Source organism: Haemorhous mexicanus, chromosome 5 (genome assembly GCF_027477595.1).
Source record: "Haemorhous mexicanus isolate bHaeMex1 chromosome 5, bHaeMex1.pri, whole genome shotgun sequence".
NCBI classification, from domain to species: Eukaryota; Metazoa; Chordata; class Aves; order Passeriformes; family Fringillidae; genus Haemorhous; species Haemorhous mexicanus.
The window spans coordinates 60,572,417-60,587,090 of record NC_082345.1 but is presented as its reverse complement, the minus strand read 5'-3'; the positions used below and the strand labels follow the sequence as shown (position 1 = coordinate 60,587,090).

Below are 14,674 nucleotides of genomic sequence, written 5' to 3'. Positions count from 1 at the left end.
ATGTAGATGTGGCCCCTAGGGACATGGTTTAGTGGTGGTCTTGGCAGTGCTGGTTTAAGGATTGGGCTTTACGATATTAAAGGTCTTTTCCAACCTAAATGGTTCTAAGATCCTATTATTCTAATACTGGAATTGCAAGACACATTTCTTGCAAGAGAAATTTCTGATTCTAGATCGTCCTCCTCAGGACAGGGTAAAGAATGATTGGATAGCTTAGGGGTCAAGCTAAGGACAGAGAAGCCCCTCAGCAATTATAGTCAAGGGCAAAACAAAGTCATCTTGGGGAAAATTAATATTAATTTATTGCCAATTAATACCAGAGTAAGACAGAAATAAACCCAAACCTAAATGCAACACTTCCTCTCCTCCCTCTCTGCTTCATTCCTATCCTCAACTTTACATCTGACTCTTCTACTTCATCCCCTCTGCCTTGAGCAGTGCAGGGAGATGGAGAAGTGGGGCTTCTAGTGATTTCAACACTTTCTTTTCTCCGTTCTGAGGAGGAAAGCATCCCCCACGAGCCACAGTTCCTGTGAAAAATACCCACTCATGTATGTGCTCTTCCCCATGGCTGCAGCCCCTGCCAGGAAACTTGCTCCATGGGCTCTCCATGAGATGCAGCTTTCCTGGAGCACATCCACCTGCTCCAGGTGTGAGGTCCTCCACAGGCTGCAGGGCAATCTCATCTGGTGCCTGGAGCACCTCCTCCCCTTCTTCACTGACCTTAAGTGTCTGCAGGATGTTTATTTTCCATTTCTTTCACAGCTGTTGAGCAGCACTTTTTACCCTTTCTCATTTATCTCAGAAGTTCTTAGCAATGCCATCCCATGAGCTCAGCTTTGGCCAGTGGCAGGTCCATCTTGGAGCTGGCTGGGGAAATGACTGTCTGACATGGGGACATCCTCTGCTGCCTTCATCCAGAAGTCACCCCTGCAGCTACCAAAGCCTTGCCACACAAAAACAATTCACTTCAAATGCAGAAGTGTCTGCAGTGCTGAAAAGCATGTTTTCCTTCTGTGCCCACTGTTTATCTACAATGAACATGCTTTACTTCTTAGAACACAGCATCTGTAGCAATTATTGCAACAAAACTCTAGATCCCCCCTGTATTTACCACACTATTTAGAGTATAATGCATATTTACGCTTCTTAGAGCAGCGGTTTCTTTTGCTTCCACAGTAATGACAACTCTAAATACCTGCATTATAGTAAGTTTCATATTCAGTTTACCCTTGTAGAGTTGCCTAGTATTAGCCTAAGTCCAGCTTCACTAGTTGCTTTCCTCCACTCTCAGTGTTTGTTCACGCTCACACTTGCCACAAAGCTGTCGTCAACCCAACTGGAAGGTTATGAATTGCTTCACTCTGTTTGATCTTCACTTTGTTTGATCTGCTCACAGTGGTTACATTAAGCATACTACTGCCAGATTTCTGTCAAAGTGAGATTTTTTTTCAAATTAATTTGTGAAAAGAAGAACACCAATGTGCTGTTGTACAATGCAGTTTTATTTCTTTAATGAAATGCCCTAGCGTCATAAAACAGAACATATTTTCTAATCTTGAAGCCAGCAAGATTGGGAAAAAAGAAAAATCAAAGCTGGTTTTCCTATACATAACTTCCATACTAAGATTACATTCAGAGAAAAAAAATCCCTAGAATTAAAACATAAGAAGACATTGTTTACACAGCTCTCCTAAAAATAAACTGGACATGTCATACAACTCACATATGGTGCTTTGCTACTTTAATATGCTACAAATAGAATTATTAAAATGCAACTATGCAGCTTTTCTATTACCTATGACCTTTAAATTTTATTATGTTGCAATACCTTTATTATTTACTTCACGCTTCCTTACCATAGTATACAATGACCTCTTGTCCTTTTCTGGTGGCTTTTTCTCAAAGGAGACCTTCACAGTGGCTCTCAGTGGAAACACCAGGCACTCAGTTGCAGATACTCAAATATTCAAAGCATTTCAATATACATTCACTACAAGATTAAGTCTCCATTTTTCAAGTAGGGGGTCTCATGACTTGCTAGAAAACTAATGGAAAGAGCTGGTTAGTATTTATTCCAGTTCTCATTGATGAGAATGTGTTCTAGATAGCTGCAATGCCTCCAACTCCCTCACTGTTGGTAAGCTGAGTGTGCACCATTACCTCCTACACAAGAATTACTGTAACTTCAAAGTCTGGCTACTCTCACAATACTCATGGATTAACCACAACAACCATAGACAATTTTTAACAAATGACACTTTCAAAAAATGTTCACATATGTAGAACTGCATAATTTAATTTTCAATGGGATGTTAGTTCAAAAGTACTATTTCACTTATTAAACATGGCTTTAAAAATACAGTATATGTAACACCTGTGTTAGGAGTGTCAGAAAAACACTGGATGAATCAACATTTCAACTCATTGCATTAATAAGGAAAGAAAAGAGCAGTAGTTTTGGAAAAGCGTTCAAGTATTTTCCTGAAATACTATATAACAAAATAAAGATCCTAAACTTTGTATGATTGTACTTGAGGCAAATATAATTTGCAAGTGCTTTTTTTCATATAGAGCAATATGAATAATACTTTGTAGCAAAGATATAGAACACAATTTTGACAATACACAAAACTGGAATGTAAATAACTTCAATAGAAAAAAAATTACCTGCCATTTATAATAATATTCAAGTGCTTCAGTAATGAAATGACCAATCACCATGGCTTACATTGACCAAATATATGAGAGATGTGAAACTAACACAAGCTGGATGACAGAAGTACCAACAAATATACATGAATACAGAATCATCAGCTGTTTGGACACAAAAAAACCTCAGATGAAGTCAGTTTTAAAGAGAACTTTAAACTTAAAGAAACACTTTAAAAAAAGATAAATTAGAACAGGGGCTAACTTCTGTCCTCAAACAGGAATAAGCCTGTACAAGAAGAGCAAAATTTAGCCCCAACCCTGGACAAAAAACATGTACGTGCCACAATACATAAAACTATATACAACTTAAATAATCACTCCATAGCTCTATATGACAGTCTCATGTTTTTTGTTATAAAAACAAATCAGCACAGTGAATTCATGATTTGTCAGATGCCAGTTTCTTCCCTTGGCTTCACAAAGCAAATTATTTTGTTTCACATTTAGTTAAATTATTTTAAGGATTTTCAATCATCAAATCATATTTCTAAACTTAACACTTCAACATCTTATTTTGCAAAGACATTTTAAGACATGGAGTAGAATGTCCAGAGAATTGTGAAGAGGGAAGCTTTTAATATGTTGTTATCAGATATTACTAAAACCTAAAACTTGCTGGTGTTTGAGAACTTATTTATATTTTCCTTTCCTGTGCCTTTCTGATATTACACAAGTACTCCTGCAATTTGCTTGCAAGACTTTTCAGTTGCACTGGGTGGTATTTGGTATCATCCAAACAGTCATAAAACCTTTTATAATCCCAAAAAGCATGATGCAAGGAAACCTTCAAAGACAGAATATATAGGATGAGGTGTGACCTGTATATAGTTGTGCTTTTATTTTTCAAATATCTGTACACTACTATTGTTATTACTTAAAGCCAGGAATGTGTGTTTAAATTGCATTGATAAGTTGCAAGGTATTGTCAGAATTACAAAATGAAATACTTTAATTTAAAAAAAAAGAAAGCGAATGACAACACCATTGTCCAGCATTTAAGCCACACAGAATTACATAACCCTCCCAGCAGAAAACATCTTCTCAGACACTGAAAATGTCTTATCTTGGTGCCAGTGGGAAGTTCAATGTTTCATAACATTTAGATATTATTGCAACACAACTACTAAGTTAGCTCTCTAGAAAAGCAAAGAGAATTTATCAGTCATCATGAATACACAGACATAGGCCAATCCCATGTTTTCTAACATAACAGATAACATTGCTCCAATATATATTTTAATGATTACAATTTTTTTTTTAAAATGACACAATACAGTAAAATGTCTAAAATTATAGTGAAGCCATAAAAAAAAATCTAGAAGTTTAAAATACTTGTCAATTTGACTAAAATGCATATTTACTCAATTTCCTTGAGCTTTTATTTTTTCTTCTCCCCATTGGAGGAACAATGTCTATAGTAATTGTTCAATGCTACTCTGGCTGTGGGCAGCTTCATCTTTACAGTCTTCCTCAATTCCCCTCGCAAACAATTTCATTAACTGGCAGTGAACCCTGAAAAATATAGAAATTAGTAAGAAATAAATGGGTACCACATTTTTAATAATAGTAATTTAATTCTAATAATCCATTAATTTCAAACAGCTGGACAAAGCTTTTTACTCCTGACTACAGAAACCACACCCTCATTTTAGTTACAATCCTCCCCTGCTAAGAGGGCTGGGTATTTTCATGTGTCCTCTTTTATGCCCCTCGTCCATACAAGAAGATCTATGGGCACCTAGACGTGTCAATCTTGCACAATATACAGCATTTATAAAACTTCCCTTTGCACTGCAAGGGATTATATTTTAACACTTGTATGTAAATATTATGGGTTTGGATCCCTTTGTTCTGAAAGTAACAAACAAAATAAGGAACCAAAACTAATCCAAACAACAACAAACTAACCAAAAAACCCTTTCAAATTTCATGAACTTCTTTTCTAATTTGATTATTTGCACAACTGCAAAATTCCTTCTCCGTATGTGAAGACTGGAGGTAAGACTGTGCTGTGTGCAAAAAAACCACAAAGTATGGGACATAGTATTTCTGTCAGGCAAAGATGTTTACTTAAGCAAATAGGAAAAGCTATTGCTCAGAGTAATGAGGCATTCCACACATTTAAAAAGAATCCTTCCAACACCATCTTCACTTTCAGCACTTAAAACACATAATAACAGTTCCTAAGAAGTAAGTACGACTTCAAAGGTAGGGTCATCCATCTCACTCAGAGTGATCATTTACAACATACATGGCTGCAGTATTCTCTGGAAAGGATTCAAAAAGGTAACAAAAATATTTAGGTTTATTATCAGAAGACTCAAAATTTGCTATGCACAGGCATCTTTTTGGGATGTCTTCATAAGCATCTTTAAAATCAATGAGAAAGCTTAATGTGTTCTGCTATATAGACAGAAAAATCGAAGCTTACCTCACTTCAATTGCTGAACTATCCAGAGTTTCTCCATCACAATTCCAGGTGCTATTGACAATATTACAGCAGCAGGCTGGATGATCTCTGCAGAACTGGCCAAAACGTTTCTTTCCAATGTCCATGACATTGCTTTCGTTGTCTTCCGAAAGCTTTGATGTAAATTGAAAGCACTTAACCCGATAAACATCTACAAATGGAAAGTCAAACTACAAAAAAAAAAAAAAAAAAAAGGCAAATCAGGCAATTATAATTAAATACATGTATACATGTGATGTGTAAAGCCAATCAGCATGCAGCATTCTGTACTCTAGGAAAGTCTGTCCACTCCAATTTTCTAGAGAAGCTTACGTGAGGTATAAAGTGATACTTCCTTCTGAAAAACTGCACAAGTCAAAAAAAAATAAAGCCAAAATGAAACCTTACTTCTCAATGGTCACTGTATAGTGCCTGCACTATACAGTTATAGTGTATAGTTATACACTATAACTATATAGTGTATATAGTATATATCTATATAGTTATACACTATACCACTGTATAGTTAGAGCAAAATGGTGTAACAAAAGCTGCATGGAAGACCATCCCACCCTGAATTTGCCTCCTGACTGAGGCCCTGGACTGCAAGCTGATGGAGATAAGAGACTCAGGTCTGGGCTGGGGTAGGAGAATACATTCACAGGAGGATTAAGCCCAGCATCTTGGGGTGGAGACCACAGCCCTGGGGTGATCAGCTGCCAGGTTTACCAGACCCACACATCAAAGGGGGGAGGAGGAGAGGATCTGGGTGTATGGTGAAAAAGCCTCTAGTCAGAAGCAGTGAATGCCCACCCTCTGCTGTGAAGAGGAGCTCCAGGGGCCCTTCACGCATCCAAGGGACCTCCACATGAGGGACAGCAGAGGGGGTGTCATGGCCCATCAAAGGCTGCCCTCAAAAGAGTCCCCAGACCCTACACCAGAGCACTGCTCATGATGCAAAATGATGCAACAGATAAACAGTCATACAAGGGACAATGTCAAACCAGCCCCCTTCGGGAGACACACCTGGGTGTTCCCACCTGCCCTTCCCATTACATTCCAAAAAGATAAAAATAATTTTAACCAGTTAATTCAGCTAGAAAAAGCAGGTCACTTAGAAGACTGCTCTTAAAACTGAGGCTGCGGATTTACACTACAATATTGAACAAATGCTTTAAAACAGTCATCATCAATTGAAGGGACAATAAATGAGAGGATGCTCCCACAAGCCCTGAAAGCAACGTAACAGATATAGAGCTAGCTATTCAGCAAGCTGTATGGAATACATACAGGTCATTCAGCAAAGGCCATGGAGTATGTCTGTGTGTGTCTACAGGAAGGAGATGACAGGGAAGCAAATGTGAAATGTGACTGTACTGATGTACAGTCACCCTTTCCATTTTTTTTTTTTTTTCCTTCACATTTCCTTAAGTTATCAAGAAGGTTTCCCAAGAAGGGTTTTTATGGTGGACACTAACCTGAGATAAGGATATATGTACAACCTTGCATTTAATCTCCACTGTAAAACCAGCATAACACAGAGAGAAATGGGATAAAAGGAAACTTTTATTGATTTTATGCACTAGATATTAGTCCATTGTTCAGGTAATTTCCAGAAGATGTTAACAAAATCGGGTTGTGACAAATATTAAATATGTGTAGTCACAGTCATAGCTCTGTTCCAAGAGATATTACGATCCAAAGCATAGATGAATCTTCCTGCCTGACAGCTACAACACGTGAAAAAAATAATTTTCAAGCTGAATGCATAATGCTCATCCTGGTCACTAATATGTAGTAAAATACTGCTAAAAGCCTGCAGTCTACAATCAAATTGCAGTTCTGGTAACTTAATTCTAAAACACATTTTTATACAGTTCCCAAAAGTGATTTATTATTCTTCACCACATCTACCTCAGCTATTCATGCTGTGAGTAGTTTCTCATGCCGTGAGCAGTTTTTCTTGACAACTACATGAGGGCACAGTTGTGATAAAATAACTTTAAATATTGTTCAAACAGCAAATACATGGAAAATGTTACAAAACTGAATTCAGATGGCAAAAGTGGAATTTTGTTAAATTGCTATGGCCAAGGAGTTGACTTTGTAAAATGTTTTGAGCTGCTTTTTTTTCCCGTGATACACATGCTGAGATTTTATCAGGCAAAATGCATACATTAAAAAAAAACAAACCTGCTTTATAGAAATTATTTCTATCTTATAAGAATACCAATATTTACACCTTTGATGGACCCTGTCAAAAGGAATACACACCTGATCATCTTGGTTTGTGTGTCTGACAAGATACCGTAGAAAATCGAATCTGGAGCATTTCCGAACTAGAATGAGGTCTGCTGAACCATCTGCCAAATGAGCTGCTGGTGAAAGACCTTTTGGACTTCGTGGACAGGCACAGCTCATATTTACTGCATTGATGGCTAGAAATTTCCCTTTTATAACCTTCCATTCTTCTTCACCTTCTGAAACACATCAATAAAGACGTGGAGAGAGGTAATCATTTGATCTACTAACAAGAACACTAAAAAACAATCAATGGCAACTTAAAAGTCTTCCCTGGCCATATTCATGTACTGTCAATAAATATCTAAAATAAACTACATTTAAAAATAATATTTTAAAGTATCTGTTTTTCATACACTAACAGAGAAAGTTGCTTTCTCCCTTCAGACTGTGACTATCTCCCATGACTGCTTGCCTGCTCTGGCATATGCATGTCAAATTCAGGATCAGTGCTATCCGGGAAAACCTGCAAAGCCACAGGAAAGGAAAAGACAGACAAGTTACAACTCTTGTGGTGTGAAAGTTCAGAGGGATTACTTTTTAAAATTCTATTTTTGCTCTTCAACTTGTCAATCTTAAATAAGCAATGATGCAAGGACTGTAGTTTAGTATCTGGTTTCTGAAGCAATATTCCTCTTCTGCCTCAATGCAGCAACTTAATGTTTTTAAAAAGTCAAAGGGAAGGGATGACTCAGGGTGCGGCAAGGACCAGGAAGCTGCTTCCACTCTAACCCCAAATGCCCCAAGATTAGAACTGTTAACAGAGTTAAACATTCCTGTGTGCAAATCTTCAGAGATTTCTGGAAAAGAACACAAAGCCTCTTTTCAGTACCTTGAAACTCTCTTGGAGGTAACATGTAGACTGAACTTAAATGTGTGCTGGCATTAATACTACCAGGAAGCAGAGAAATTTTCTAGAACAAAGAAGCATTGGCAGGCAATGCAGAGTTGTTGCCAAAACTGGTTTTTCTTGAATATGGATAGAAATATATTAAAAATGCTTCTTTAATTTTTAGATTACACATATTTGTCTTCCCTATCACAATAAGAAAAAGCCAAAAAGCAGCCATAACACTGCTTTTCTCCTACCAGTATAAGTGGACTCATTTCAAATGAACAATTCCAGAGAAGTAATGAGTGCAACAGACTATGGACATACATGTTGTTCTAAGACTGGGAAGACTGAAGTGCCATTAGGGGTAAGATTAAGGAATGAACAAAAAATGCTTAAGTTTGTTTATGTAAACAAGGTAGAGATTTTGAGGAATGTTAACTGGTCATCTAACATGATTCAGTTCCCTGCATTTTGGTTAACTTACAGTGATTTTTCAAGGTGCTTTTCTGATGGGATTACAGATGATTTTTATGCTATATATTTCATGTCCTGAAATTCTGATATTCTTTACTGTCTCAGTTCTAGGAACTTCACATTTACTTTAGAGAATCATTATTACAATTGTCTAGTGTATTTTGAACCTGAAGTCTGTGATGCATTCATTTTGAATCAACATGTTCCAGGCTCTATACATCAGGAAAAATAAAAAGAAAAAAATTGTTTCCAAAGTATTTTGTACTTGTTCTTCACTCTTTGAACTTCTCTTGTTTTCTGGAATTCATTGAAACTTCTTAGTATCCACTCTCTAGTAACAGAACAAGAAAAACAGTTTTCCAGGAAAAACCATGTAAGCTTATAATGTGACAAAAGACTTAAGGAAAACAAAAAACTTGATTATACTTTTTCCATCTAGACTATCCCCTCTACCTCCTGAGAAACATATCAGAAATAGCAAGAAAAAACCACAGCTTTTAAATTCAACATTTTTGCTTAATTTGACACAGTTCTTTTTAATATTGCTTGCTTTACTGCTGATCTTTTTATGTTGCTTCCAAACATGACATTACCAAAAGAAGTAATTTAAATCAGATTCAAAACGTGCATCTTCAGAGAGATGAGACATTCCTAAATGTCAGACTACAGAATGACTGTTCAAGCTGCAGGCAAATGACAAGACCCTGCTCTGAGATGAAGGTAACTGAACAGAACATGAACTACTGGAACTAGAAACAACAGGCATTTTCTGATACACAAACAACAAAATGCAAACATCTCCCTTTACTGATGAATTCTTTTGCTGTTTCTCTGAGAAGCATTAGTAATTTAGTCATCAGTGTGTCTAGATATGTATTAACATTTAAAGTATGCTTAAGGTAAAATGCTTCATCATCTTACTGTAACAGATGGTTTTCATCTGGTATAAATTTCAGCATATTACCCAAGAACACCTTCACTGTTCAAAGTAAGAACAAAGTCAGGGTACCAGTCACATTTTGAATGACCAACTGCTTTCATAACCATTTTGCAGTGTGTATCACTGTAACAGCACAAATTATTGGCTCAAAATATCCTACAGCAGGGCAGTCATAAGCAGGGAGTGCATAAGTGACACTCATCAGTGGCCTATTGTGTACACACACTGCAAGTTGCTGAAATCAGCACAAAGTACTAACAGTCAACATTTACTCAGCACAAGCACAGAGACTCCTGCACAATACAAAGAAATATGTTCAGCAACAACCAATCAAGCATCCTTCTAAACTTATCTGAATTACACACAAACCTGGTAGGCACAATGAAAGAGTCAGCCAAGACACCCTGCTGAGTGAAAAGCTTATCTGAAGTGGAGATTTAAAATCCTTTCTATAGTGAATCAAAAGTAGCTGATTGTATTATTTCCTTACCAGTAGTGCATGGATAAGAGACTAGACTGCAAAGAAAGCCAGCTACCAGAAGCAGAATGGAATAAAGTAAACAATATCCTACATAATCAGCTACTTAATGTCATCTGAAATGTTGGCTAAAACTGTCTTGATTGCTAACTAACCTGTAGTTTTCTAGTAGCTCCTTTGCTAGATGAAAGGGAACAAAAAGGCAGATTTAAAAACCAAACCAACCACCAAAAAATCAACCAACACACGAACATGAAAAAATGCACATAAACCAGCTGACAAAAGAAAAAAGGTTGGCAATTTATAACTACAATCATTTCTCAAAAAGACAATTTTTTTTCTTACCAAAAAACCTACTGTCATATTTGTATCATTATTTCTATGCATTATTTATACTCTAATAAAAATTCTTTAGCTGAATCTGGCCATAGATTAAAATAACCCAAGAAATAGTCTGATTTGACCATCTCTTGACTCTATCAAAGATCTGAAAGCAGCAGCTAGGATGAAAGCACTACACAAGTGTAATGGGAATTCAAGTTAAACAGAAATCTCTAAGCTAGCAGTGAATCTCCACAGTATGATAATCTTTTTGCTAACAAATGCCTAGAACCTGGCACAGTCACAGTGCAAAAAAACTGCAATTGTAAGACAGAATATTATTTTTCTTAAAGAAAAGAAGCTAAACACACTGAAATATACAATTAGTATAATTTTAACAGAATTTTCTGAGGTTTGGACAGAGAAGACACCTTACATGTTTTTCACATACTTAGAATCATAGTGTCATAGAATCATTTTGTTTGGAAAAGACTTTTAAAATCACAGTCCCAATGTCAAATTAACACCACTAAACCACATCTGCCCAAGTGCCACATCCATGTGTCTTCTGAACCCTTTCAGGACACCACTTCCATGGTCAGCCTTTTCCAATGCCTGACAACCCTTTCCATGAAGAGATTTTTCCTAATACCGAAACTAAACCTTCTCTGGCATAATTTGAGGTCATTTCCTCATAACCTGGAAGAAGAGAGAGAACCCCACAAGGCCACAACCTCCTTTCAGGCAGTTGTAGAGCATGATGAGGTCTCTTTGGAGTCTCCTTTTCACCAGGCTAAACACCCCCAGCTCCCTCAGCTGCTCCTCACAGGACTTGTGCTCCAGGCCCTTCATCAGCTCTGTTGCCCTTCTCTTGACATGTTCCAGCACCTCAATGTCATTCCTAAAGTGAGAGGTCTAAAACTGAACACAGGATTCAAGGTGTGGCCTCACTAGTGCTGAGTACAGCGGGGCGATGACACTTACAGGTGTTTTCTGTAAGCTGAAAGAAACAATGGATTATCAAGTAACTCAATGTTTAAAAACCAAAATACATGCACACTTGAACAGCTATCTTCTGAAAAAGAATAATTTGTGTAATACTATCACATTTTCTTTTCTTTTGATAAATTACCTTCATGTTTCAATCCATGTCCCTTGTTCTGTTCTGCCAGCTGTTTTGCACTTTGCTTGCAAATGTAACATCTGAAAACAAAAATACCATTCAGTTCCTGAAAGACCTCCACTATTATTAATTTCAAATTTTTATTTTACCCAGACATTACAAGATTTTCCCCCACCACAAGATGCACCACAGCACTGACAATCCTCATGTGGCATGAATAATCATAGCCCTGCAGGCAGTGCAGTTATTTAAGTACAGTTCTAAAGACTACTGGACATCAGAGGTAACAGCAGCAGAGAGCCAAAAGATCTCACAGGCTGGAAGGGATCTCTGATGTGATCAAAGTTGATCTCATGATGTGATCTAAGTGAGTTCCACAGGAGAGCTCAAAGTTGGTCTTACAGGACCAGGATGATCAGTGTCTCATTCAGTCAAGTTTTGAGGATCTGTGAGGGCCAAGTCCACAGACCTCTGGGCACCTTGTTCCAACATTTGACTGCTCTAACAGTGAAAAACACTGACATACTGCAGACAGTTCATCTCACAAGTGCTGAGTGCAGGGGAACAATCACTCCTGTTGACTTCCCTCCTGCTTAGAAAACTCAATATAAGGAAGGCTTGCTTTGCTGCAAGGACATACTGCTAACTCAGGTACAGCTGCTGCTCACCAGGATCCTGAAGATATTTTTGAAAGAGCTGCCTTCCATCGAGTCAGTGCCCAGTCTACACACTTGCATGGGACAATTCCACTCCACGTGCAGGACATCTACATCTTCTGAACTTCAGGAGATTCCTATCAGCCATTTCTTCAGCTCACAAAGATCTTTCTGAATATCAGCCCTGACTTTCAAGATAAACCACACCTCCCAATCTGGTATCATCCATAAAACTGCTGAGAACAAACTTCCTGAGACTGTCTCAGTCATTAATTAGGACACTGCACAGTATTAGGCCCAATATTCCCAAGGGACACCACTAGTAATTGCTGCCAGGCAGACTTGGCATTCACAACTTTTCTAGTAGTCCAGCCAGTTTCTCACCCACCCACTTACCTAGTCCACACCTCATCAACTTAGTTTTAGGAATACTACAGCAAACAGGACCAAAGGTCTTGCTAAAGTCAAGGTATGTAACAACCACTGTTTCCCCTCCCAGGAAACAGGAGGAGCCTGGGGACCTGTATGGTCTGGGTTGGACTACATCAGTGAAAAATGGGGCAAAGGAATAACTTTGCAGCCTTTTTGATTATCTTACCACTATGCTCCCCAAGCCACTAAGCAGCAAGTTCCTTCAGCCCACAGATCCTTCAGCATTTTGTTATGACCAGTATATTTAAATAATCCCTTCATAAGAAGCAACATCCTTCACATCCCTCACTGAATTCAACTCTGCCTGAGCTTTGGCTTTCTCAAATTCATTCCTGCATGTTTAAGCAATGTCTCTGGTGTTCTTCCAAAGTAACTCATTCCACTTTCACCTCATCTTTACTACTCAGTTCGTTGCTCATCCAAACTGCTTTTCTGTCCTGGTTATTCAAGTTTCTGAGTATCTGAATGGATTATTCTTGAACTTTGAGGAGGTACCAACTAACTCTCTTATGCCTCTTTGCACTCCAGGACAGGCTCCCACGGAATCTTCCCAAGATACCCAAATAAACGAAACTAAAGTCCAAGGTTGCAATTCTACATTTTGTCTCATTTACTTCTCACAGAAATTAAAACTCTATAATCTCACAGTCACCACTGCCAAAACTGCCCTCAACCATCACATCCACACTTTTGATCTTCTGTACGAAGACTGGCAGAGCAGTTGTTCTAGCCAGCCTGTCAATCACCTCCATGATCAATCTCATTACCACACTCCAGGATTCTCCTAAATTTCTTGTGCCTGGCCCTACTGCCCTTCCAGCAGTTATCAGGAAGGATAATTGATAAGAAAGGCCTGTGAGGCACCAGGCATTCCTTACTCCATTCCTGAGACCCGGATGACAGCTCTCTCCCTCTGGAGCCTCCCCTGCATGAGGGCACCTGATGGGTTGGGACAGCTGCTCCAGCTGATACTGGTCTGATCTCCAGTGTGTTACAGCACCAGCACAGCAGTCTTATTGTTTCTGGACAAAGTTTGTGGCTTCTCTGTCTCCTGCTGTGCTTGTTTGATGCTGTGACAAGTACTTTATGTCTGATAGTTAAATCCATATATAAAGAGGAATAATCAATACTAGTGCATAACTTCAAGCAGGTGAAAGCAAAGGAAGGAGCACTGGGAGATTAAGGCAGGCTCCCTGACTAAAGAAACAAGTGAAGCATATCACAGAGAATTCATACAGCATCATAGTAGTATACAAAGAAACAGGCTAAACAGGCTGACTCCTGAGAGGACTTGTCCTCAGGACAAGCCATGCCAGCTGTTACAGCACTAAAACAACCACTAAAATTTCTAGATGCAGTTAGGATGTGAACACCTGAGAATTTCTGAATTATTATTTCCATTTGTAGAAGCTACAAGGCATCCAGACTTTTGATTTCCTAGTAGGAACACAGCAGAGTATCCTCAGCATCTTGTAACTGAGTCCTGTGCTGTTGCATTTTGCTTCACTTAGAACTGAGGGAGGAGGAGAACCAGCTAACAAAATTTTATTAGATTTTTGTTTAATGATCTGATAAAATTAGGTGTTCTTTTTAATGAGTCAATAATTGTTTTTACAAGCTTATCTCTTTTAGAGTAAGTGCTTTGATATTAAAACCAGCAGTTCTGTAACCTCTATTTATGTACAGGCCTTTTTAAATAGTTCACACCAAATATCCAGAAATAAACTTAGCCTACCCCGTTCTGCAGCTCTCTTTATCTCGTGGAGATCCGTGTGTGTGTTTTGCTGGTTGATAAGCAATTGTTCCTTCATAATAGTGATGAGAAAGAAAAGTCTTGAAGCCTACATAAAAAAGGCATTATGCAGCATTAAGTCATTATAATCCACATGGCAAATATCTCTAGATACATTCCTTGATTTTTCATCTCTTTGCTTCTCTAAGGACTGCAAA

At 38.0% G+C, this 14,674-nt stretch overlaps 1 protein-coding gene across 1 annotated transcript in view; it reads right to left on the bottom strand.

The window, feature by feature from the left end:
* Positions 1-1,484: 1,484 nt before the first annotated feature.
* The window catches only part of CERK (ceramide kinase), a 41,783-nt gene continuing 28,593 nt past the window's right edge, over positions 1,485-14,674 (bottom strand). Inside the window, exons 9-13 of the mRNA XM_059847288.1 lie at positions 14,460-14,565; positions 11,646-11,716; positions 7,439-7,644; positions 5,147-5,355; positions 1,485-4,227 (exon numbers count right to left, since the gene is read on the bottom strand). Coding sequence (XP_059703271.1) covers positions 4,128-4,227; positions 5,147-5,355; positions 7,439-7,644; positions 11,646-11,716; positions 14,460-14,565 — 692 coding nt within the window. The 3' untranslated portion in view covers positions 1,485-4,127. The remainder of the gene's footprint in view (positions 4,228-5,146; positions 5,356-7,438; positions 7,645-11,645; positions 11,717-14,459; positions 14,566-14,674) is intronic.